At 34.2% G+C, this 10,295-nt stretch overlaps 1 protein-coding gene across 1 annotated transcript; it reads left to right on the top strand.

Moving 5' to 3' along the window:
- The first annotated feature begins 502 nt into the window (after positions 1 to 502).
- On the top strand, positions 503 to 7,415 carry LOC133173969 (protein mono-ADP-ribosyltransferase PARP15-like). Its single transcript, XM_061309028.1, has 8 exons — positions 503 to 641; positions 3,480 to 3,810; positions 3,905 to 4,187; positions 4,329 to 4,417; positions 4,504 to 4,743; positions 4,865 to 5,095; positions 5,261 to 5,969; positions 7,089 to 7,415. Exons 1-8 carry the CDS (start codon positions 505 to 507, stop codon positions 7,349 to 7,351), a joined length of 2,283 nt encoding a protein of 760 aa, XP_061165012.1. The 5' UTR covers positions 503 to 504; the 3' UTR covers positions 7,352 to 7,415.
- The last annotated feature ends 2,880 nt before the right edge of the window (positions 7,416 to 10,295 follow it).

Raw genomic sequence — 10,295 nt, 5'->3', positions numbered from 1 at the left:
ACTAAAAAATGTATATCTTTACGCAAACTTTGAGGAATTGTGCGAAGACCCACTCATATCGAAAAAGCGTGTTATAGTATGAGAAAATGGTTCTTTTGCCTTCTTTGGTGTGTGTATGCTATTTCATAGGCACTTCATTCGACTTGTTCGCCCATCCTCTTCATACAGTAAAATCACTTACTTTCGTGGGATCATATATTCGTTATTTGAGGAAGAATGACTGGTTGGAGGTGATTTGATTTCGTTTAACATTACTTGGGGGATTCGTAGGTATCTTCATATCACAAAAACAAGGAAAATTAAACCCTTATGAAAAAGTTATTTCACAGTAACAACACTGCACGTGTATTTCAATCCTCTGATAGAAACCTGTGGCTTTTCTAACTGCTAAAAATCATCTTTGGAAAAGAGTTTATGTATTTAAAAAATATCCTTGGATCAGATTTTAAAATTCAGTGCTTAAGATTTCGTTTTATTTCAAACTCTTCTAGTGTATATGATAAAATGGCGCGAAGAATAACAAGATCAGCATCGTCTGGAAATCTGTTAGAAGCAGACGACGGAACCTCAAAAGCGCCACCTCTTGACGAGGATGATGACCTGAAAAGTAGTTTTCTACCTGGCTTACTTGGAAAAAGGAAGTGAGTACTCAAATGTACAATCGATGCTACCTTGTATTTTTTATTTTCTTTGTCACTGTAATGCTTTTTTGGAAAAAAAGAAAAAGAATTAGGAAAGCTAAAATAACACGTATTTCAATTTATGATATATATATATATATATATATATATATATATATATATATATATATATATATATATATATATATATATATATATATATATATATATATATATATATATAGTACATCAATTGACAGTCCTAAAACCTTTTTGACCTCCTCGGCGTCCGACTTTGAATTAAAACTTGGCTGAAAATCCATGTATGATAGGGATATATTGCATTAATTATATAATAGTGTTATTATTTGGATGTACTATGCCGAAATAGTAGTCAGGGTTTGACACATGGTGCACGAGCCGGAGGCGAGTGCACTATTTGTCAAACCCTGACTACTATTTCGGCATAGTACATCCAAATAATAACACTATTATAATTATTATGCTGACTGTTGTTTGTATACGACAATTTAATTAAATTCTCAATCCCAAACCTGTTTGCAGACGTTAAATCTAAATGAAAATTTTCTTGAACATTCTTTAATCAAGCGTTATATCAAAAAGCGTTTTATTGACTCCGAAGAACCAGTTCATGTTACGTTGCAATTTTGGTTACTGATAAATTCGATTATTTGTTAGAGAATTTATCTGTAAGATCCTTATCAATAATATCAGTCTTTTAGAAATTATATTCATTTATTTCTTGTTTTGTGACAAATGTATAAAAACTACGTTTATATACTTGAAAATACATTCCGTAAAGTAGCGGTGTTTGTGGCGTAATCGGTAACGCGTTGGACTGACGTTCTCCAGATCGTGAGTTCGATCCCCAGCGTGGGTGCTAATTACATTTTCTCTAGAAAAGACAGCCGTGCACTATTTCGGCATAGTATGCTTACGCTATATAAATCCTTAGAACACTATGCGAAAATAGTTGGGTATTGATTATATAGAGACAAACTGACAGGAAGCATAATAATTATGAATATAGGACCTGATACTTTTTTTCAGGCAAATTACATAAAGCACGAAAGGCCTTTATAAAAAAAAAAGTATGCATTGATGAAAAGCATTAGGTCACATCCTCATGAATTTTAAAAACAGAAATAAACTATTTATATTTACATTTTAACTGTTCCTTTACTTCATTCAAAAAAGAAATTGACAAAGTTTCTTTAGGGTTTATTTCCTTATTTTAGTTTAAGGCAGTTCAGAATATGACTAAAATATTATTCTTCATCGCTTGTGTTGATGAGGATGTGAACATGGAATTTCTTTTAAAGAAATTTGAAAGACAGACCACGTTATGTAAAAAAAATTGAAAAAAGCTATTATTAATTTATGTACCATTTTGATGTTTCCATCCTAATATAGCTTGATGAGAGGTGTGACTAGGCTTCTTTTCAAACTGAGGTCTGTGTTCAAAGAAGGACAGCAATATAGATTCTATATCTCAAAACTATTTTCAGAAGTAATCTTTTCTGAAGCCAACACGATAAAAATGCATCAAAATTCATTCTTGCATTTAGAATTTTTTGCAGTGTTTTTATGCCATCTTTATAATACACCTTTTTAGTACTCACTGCCATTAAGTCATATCACCTATTCTAAAAAGTGATATCACTTAGTATTCAAATTGAATAGGTATTATCAACAATATGAATGTGATATAACGTATTCCAATTGGTGATATCACCTATTCGTAATAAATAGGTGATATCACCTATTCGAATTGAATCTATGATAAAACTTATTTGAATTGGTGATACATGTATCACCTATTCATTTTAAATTGGCGTTATCACTTACAGTATTCGAATGAGTGGTATCATCTATTTGCATTTAATTCTTACAACATCAAATAATGAAATGTTTCTTCTTCAAGACAATCTAGCCTCAGTGCAAAGTAAAAGATGAAATTTTAATGGCTTCCCGAGAACAATTTTATGTTTTTTAAAATTTTTCAAAAAGGATGATACTCATCTCTTTACTCTGAAACAACATTTTTTTAAAGATGATAAAAAATTCTCAGGACTTTTTGAACATAATTTGAGTAACATTTGGCATTAATTGATCAAATGAACTGAAGATCCGCTGTAAAAACTCTCATTTTTGACATAAAGAGAAGGGGGACCCTGATCGTTTGTTATATATGCACACAAAAAGGGTCTGTGTAACAATCCGGCCCCAAGACCATAAACTGAGAACAGACATAAGTCAAAATTTGAAATCGATATAACTTTGGAAATAATTCTGATTATAAAATAGAATTTCCATCATATGTTTGAATTGAAGCGTTATGCACAATTCCAAATTTTTAATCTAATACGTTAAATGAAACTAAAAATATTAAAAAATCAAACTTTTGACTTAAGTCTGTTCTCAGTTTATAATCTTGGGGCCCCATCTTACAGATAAAAACTTGATTTCGATTGACCCTAAAATAATTTGGCAGTAGGTATTGTTAAATTTTCTTACTGCAAAACAGTGCTTCTCCTTAAATCACGAAATAAATCCCCTTGAATGTGTAATTTTTTCTTTTTATGACGAAAATTTGACCCCACGAAAATATACCAACAATTTGAATTGTTATCACTATTTGAATAGGTAATATCACTAATTTTTATACCAACTATCGAATAGGCGATGTTATCTATCAATTGCATAGGTGATCAATGTCATCGATATGAATAATGGCAGTAAATACCAAGCTGGCTTCTCATACATCTTATTGAAAATTACCCTCATTAACTAAAGAAATATATATTCAGATGAGCGGGTATCTAGTTTATTAAACAGGAAACGCCTTCCATCTGCAAAGCCAAAGGAATGCCAAGCACGGTTTGGACGAGTGAAAGTCACTTTGAAGAAAGGGCTAGTTTATGAAGAGGAGGTTGACGCCATTGTCAACAGTACTTCGCAAACGTTAACACTGGACGCGGGAAACGCCTCGTTGGCAATGTTAGAAAAAACTGGACGCTCTATTCAAGAGGAGTGCAAGAGGAAATATCCAGACGGAATTAAGTTTGGAGAACTGGCAGAAACTGGAGGCGGAGACTTGTATTGTGGATATGTATTCCATGGATGTCTGAAGTATTGGAGAGCCGAAGAAAGCAATTCTGTAGAACAAGTAGGTAATTACCTAAATGTACCAGAATATGACATTTAAGATGTCAGATGCATCCAATGATATTGCTAGTAAATTTATATTGTTTTAACTTCAGACCCTTACAGATCTTGTAACCAAGTGTCTTGAGAGGGGAGATCACTTACATATTAATTCAATAGCCTTTCCTGCACTGGGCACAGGTTTTCTACAGTTTCCTGCTAAAATTGTTGTTTGTCGACTGCTCCAATGTGTAAAAGACTTTGAAATGAGGCATAAATCAACAAATGTTACAGATATACGCTTCGTTATATTTCCTAAGGATACAAAAACGTTTGAAGAATTCGAAAATGAATTTAATCGTCATTTATATTCCATATACGAAAAGCCAACTTCACAAGGTATTTGATTTTTTTTTTCATTTAAGGTTACATGTACATATAGTCTAAAATGTTGAATGTCCATATCTTTCTTTAAATATCTGGATTTTTTTTTCATCATTAGAAAAGGAAATCATGATAATTATGTATGAATCTCTACAGGAATTTTACCTACCAAACTGAAAGATATTGAATGTTCTCTTGAAAATCTGACGGTGAAGCTTGTGGCTGGATGTCTGGTGGAACAGAAGGTATTTTGCCCTTATAGAAAACAGAAATCCATCCATAGTTTGTTTTACACTTATTCAGATTATCTTCACTAATTCTTTACTCTTAGGTTGATGTCATTGTTGACGCAATACCTCCATATGGAAAGCCTGGGTCGACGAGCTCGTCTAAAGCGATCTTAAAGGCTGGTGGTTCAGGTATAGAAAGGGAATTCACCAAAGCGTTCCCGGTGGGGATAGACATAGGCGACGTAGTATCCAGTGGAAGTCATAAAATTCAAAATGTAAAAAAAATTTACTTTGGGGCCTTGCCAACGTATACTGTTAAAGAACGCGATCAAAACCAGCAGGTTAAGTACTAAATGACTTTCTCCAGTTCGACTCTCCTCTTTTCAATCAACTTGCAGTCAGTCCTAAATCTCCTTTGACGATCTTAAATATTGTAAAACAAAACATATATCTTATTTAAAGGCACTGGTACTGATGGTTGAAGTTTCTCTAATGAAGTTACAAGAAGATGGTTTTAAAACCATTGCAATTCCAACACTTGGTGTTGGAGACTTTAAATTTCCTCCGAGGATATCAGCCATGGAAATCTTTTCTTCTATCAAAGAATACAACACAGCCAATAAGAATGGAAATATAGATACCGTTTATGTAGTAGTGGACATAGCAGATTCAGAGTTTGTAAATATATGGAAGGTATGTTGAAAAATCGCATAGGGATTGAAACTTTTCAATTAAAATATCACTTTTTTCTTGTATTCTATTGCATCACATATTTAATTATTGGATAGAATGAACGATAAAGTTGTATACTAGAAACGAATTGTTATTCAAAATCAGCTATTCCTTTTGTATGTGCAGGCATTTGGCAGAGAAATAATTAAGATAGTTCCTCCGAAGATGAAAAATAAGGTCCCAATAATAATTGAACCCAAACCCAAACCTCCACCAGTACGGGGGTCACGTGACTGGTTCTCCATGATGTACGAGGAGGAGCTGTGTGTCCCGTCCTATTGGACAGATTTTAAAGGAGGTGAGAAGATCAAGGTCTGTAAACGACGGAGCAGACAACATCCGTACAGTCTTGTCAGTGTTGATCAGACTACAATGTATCTGGTTGTTAAAATTGTAGAGAAAACTTGGGAATCTCACAATGTAGGAAAGGGAGCAGATGCAAGGGGCTTAGATATGCTTTTCTATAACAATATTCGGGTTACCAAAGTAGAACGTGTGGAAAATCTAGACTTATATGAGAGTTATGTCCAGGAAAGACAAAGGTTTTTTGACAATGCAAGATCAAGAGGGAGTCCATTTCCTTTAGGAACTCTTCCAAAATCATCTGGCGAAATCAAAACTACCTCTATTCTAAAATCGGACAAAACGAGTACTACTTATCTTTCAGACATTTATCCAGAAATTAATGAGCATTACGTTTTTCACGGGACATTAGCAGATACATTAGATTCTGTTCTGACGCAAGGATTAGATTGTAGAATGTCAAGAAGTACTGCTATGTTTGGACAGGGGGCGTACGGCGCCGAGAGTTCAACAAAAGCTGATCAATACGTAGGTGCGTATCTTTTGTCCTACTATCATTCCACGTAGAATATGATCAGCTTATTATTTTACCTTGTTGGCGTGTCTTTTGTTTGTCATTCGTTTTCAGCTCACCTGAGCTGAAAGCTCAAATGAGCGTTTCTGATCACCCGTTGTCCGTCCGTCTGTAATCCAGAACCACCTGGCCAATTTAAACCAAAGTTGTCACAAAATATGTTTGGGTAAAGTGGATTCTAAATTTTTCAAATGAAGGCCTAAGCCCGCTTCCAAGGGGAGATAATCACGAAAAAGTAAAAATAGGATGGGTTCAATAAAAAAATCTTCTTCTCAAGTACGACTGGACCAGAAAAGATGAAACATGTGAAGCCTTTCTGAGGAAGTGTAGATTCTGAATGTTTCAAATCACGACCCCCGGGGTTAGAGTGGGGCCACAACAGGGGATGAAAGTTTTACATAAAACATATAAGAAAAATGTTTAAAAACTTCTTCTCAAGAACCTCTGGGTCAGAAAAGCTGAAACTTATTTAAAAGCTTCTTGAGGAGATGAAATAATTAAGAAAATATTAAAAATCTTCTTCTCAAGAACCACTGGATAAGAAAAGATGATACTTAAATGAAGGCTTCCTGAGAAAGTTTGGATTCAAAATTAATCAAATCATGACCCGGGGGATAAGATGGGGCCAAAATAAGAGATCAAAGTTACACACACACACACACACACCCTCTCACACACACACACACACACACACACACACACACACACACACACACACACATATATATATATATATATATATATATATATATATATATATATATATATATATATATAATCTTTAAAAATCTTCTTAAGAACAGCAAGGCATGATTAGTTTTATTTATAAGTAAGCATTCGCAGGTAGTGTAGATTCACATTTGTTAAAATCATGACTCCGGTGGTAGGGCGGGGCCACAAAATGATATCAAATTTTTACATACGAATGAACAGCAGGGGCGTAGTAACTAAGGTGAGCGTTGAGGCCCATTGGCTTCTTGTTTGTGAACGCTATTTCTCTTTTTGTTATTGCAGGATAAACATTGTTTGAAATATACCATTGATGAATTAATATGTAATTTTGATATTTTTGTGTAGACAAGAAAGAAAACAGAAAGAAAATTCCACATCAGATGCTGCTAGTGCGCATGTGTTTGGGAGATATATGCCTGTATGACTTCCCTGTAGCGCACAGACGAGCACCTTGCAAGAAATGTAGAAAAGACAACTGCACTACTCACAAACCTAAAGACTTTTATGATTCTGTTGTCGCAGACGGGAACTGGTTGTTCCGGGAATTCATTGTCTTTGACAAGCGTCAGGCATACCCGGAGTATCTCATCACCTACGTACGTGTATAAAATTTTACCATACTATTTTATTTTTACATCCAGAAATGTGTTTACAATAAATTGAAAATGAAAATTGATTCTGTTCAATGAGACACTGTCTGTAAAAGAAAACTGAAGTTTCCTGCAGCTACTCACAATGTCGATCCAAACTAAGATAGTATATAGAAAGTCTGTTCTTGTTTCACAAAAAAAGTTATTGAATGCCGTTTTAAGCGACACTTACAGAAGAATTATGAGTATGGCGTCAAGTAGGAATAGAACGAGTTCAGACGATTACCTAATTAAAACAAGAAGTGTTTGTGAAAAACTGATGCCCTCGTATGGCACTTATAGCGAAGGTTAAACTTTCTCAATCAAATATGTTGGTACCCAAAGTAAGGTCTTGTCCCGAGGAATATATCTGTGAGATACGAAAGTCCTAGCAGCAACCATTGAAAAGATATGGAAAAGGTTAAAGTTTTTTCAAAAGTAAATCAAACATCAAGGTCAAATGGTACAAAATTAATGGTGCCCAAGGAAAGGCCTTCTCACAAAAAATAGTTAAAATACACGTGAAATATGAAAGTCCTAGCACCAACCGTTCAAAAGACATGGCCAAGGTTAAAGTTTTTCAAAAGTAGGTCGAACTCCAATGTCAAAGGGTCAAAGTTGTTGGTATCCAAAGGAAGGTCTTGTCACAAGGATGATATATGTGAAGTATGAAAGCCCTAGCATCAACTGTTAAAAAGTAATGTCCAAGGTTAAAGTTTTCCAAAAGTAGGTCAAACTCCACGGTCAAGGTCAATGGACTATAATTGTTGTTATCTAAAGGAAGGTCTTCTCACAAAAAATACACGTGTAAAATATGAAAGCCCTAGCACCAACTGTTCAAAAGACATGGCCAAGGTTAAAGTTTTCCAAAAGTAGGTCAAACTCCAAGGTCAAAGTCAAAGGGTCAAAGTTGTTGGTATCCAAAGGAAGGTCTTGTCACAAGGATTACATATGCGAAGTATGAAAGCCCTAGCATCAACTGTTAAAAAGTAATGTCCAAGGTTAAAGTTTTCCAAAAGTAGGTTAAACTCCAAGGTCAAGGTCAATGGACTATAATTGTTGTTATCTAAAGGAAGGTCTTCTCACAAAAAATACACGTGTAAAATATGAAAGCCCTAGCACCAACTGTTCAAAAGACATGGCCAAGGTTAAAGTTTTCCAAAAGTAGTTCAAACTCCAAGGTCAAAGGGTCAAAGTTGTTGGTATCCAAAGGAAGGTCTTGTCACAAGAATTACATATGTAAAGTATGAAAACCCTGGCACCAACTGTTCATAAGTTATAGCCAAGGTTAAAGTTTTTCAAAAGTATGTCAAACTCCTAGGTCAAGGTCAAAGGATCAAAATGTTGGCATCTAAAGGAAGGTCTTGTCACAAGGATTTCACATGTGAAGTATGAAAGGCCTCGCACTAACTGTTCAAGAGTTATGGCCAAGGTTAAAGTTGGGAAAAATTTTGTAAAACTGGATCAAAGTCAAAGGTCAAAGTCAAATATGATGGTACCAAAAGAAAGGCCTTGCCACAAGAAATACACATGTGAAATATGAAAGCTATAGCTCCAACCAATCAAAAGTTATGAGCAATGTTAAATTTTTTTGCGGACAAACAGATAAACAGACGGACAGGGCAAAACCTATATATCCCCCGAATCTTCGATACGGGGGCATAAAAATACAGACTTGGTAAGAACATTGCAGAATTTTGAATGATGTATATTTAGGGACGAAATAGTATCGTTTACTAAGTACTAAGGTGCACACTCAAAACTGAATGTAAATACATGTAGTCTCTTTCTAATATCTTTAATTTACTCAGAGATCTAGAGTGTAGAGTTAGACAAAGTAGTTTTGTAAAGACCAATCACAACCATTTTTCCAGTTCCATTTTTCTTGACGAAGCAGTTGTCTTTGATATCAAGAAGCCTAATTTTTAATTTATCATCAAGAATGGTTGTAATGGAATGGAATAAAGTGTTGGGAAAATCAAACGTTTTGATGTTACTGCCTTTTGAAAATGATTGTGATTTTAAATCTTTTAGATTCGTAGAAGTTCTTTTAGAATCCACATTTCATTTACACCACTTCTTGAATACGAGTATGTTGTGCAGTTCATCTGAAGTATCTCCTTCACAGCAGTTTATATTTTTTGAGGAGTAATAATAGGTGCTTGGTAGAACATTGCTATTAGTATATTAGTATATTAGTATTAGTTCTGTTATGTATTATTTTTCTACAAAAAGGTAATAAATCTAATATGATTTGATATAGTATATAAAAAATGTCATTCTATTGGTTAGTCAAATAATCTTTTGTATAAGATATGGCTCCTTGTTTCCGAATTCTTACAAAATAGTAAAAAAAATCATGGTTAAACGATGAACAAACTAGGAACGTTATGAAAGAGCACTCTATAAATATTCAGAAACATAGATTTCTCCCTCAAACAGTTTCATGTAGATATACATATGATCAAGGAAGGAAGACATACGAAATAATTTACATATTCATATTTATTCACAGTTCCAATTTTATTGATTGATAAACAGTGCTACACAATATGTCTCGTCAAACATTATTAGGAGAATCGCTGTCTTTGCGGAGAGGATTATTGTCTCCCTTCTACCTTCAACCACTACCCACTGATTACGCCCCTTATTTACGCTACCTTATCAAGAAAGGTAAGGCTTACAGTATACAAAGTAACAGGTAACTTTGGCGGTGTCTTCATTTATGCACATCTAAAACGTAATATCTCCGACTTCTGTTCATAAAATTGCATTTGTACTATGATGCCTCCTTTTAACTTTGGCGCCTGAAGTTTGAAAAATAAGCTTTTAAGTAAAGTATATCCTGATTTCTTAAGTATTAGTTCAGATTTCAACATTTTCAACTTTGCAGTTGTTTTTCTTTGATACTGTTATTATCAAT

The sequence above is a fragment of the Saccostrea echinata genome, unplaced genomic scaffold (assembly GCF_033153115.1).
Source record: "Saccostrea echinata isolate AGI-Se365-2 ecotype Australia unplaced genomic scaffold, CSIRO_AGI_Sech_v1 ptg000056l, whole genome shotgun sequence".
Classification (NCBI taxonomy): domain Eukaryota; kingdom Metazoa; phylum Mollusca; class Bivalvia; order Ostreida; family Ostreidae; genus Saccostrea; species Saccostrea echinata.
The sequence above is the reverse complement of the archived record's forward strand: the minus strand, read 5'-3'. Positions and strand labels throughout refer to the sequence as shown.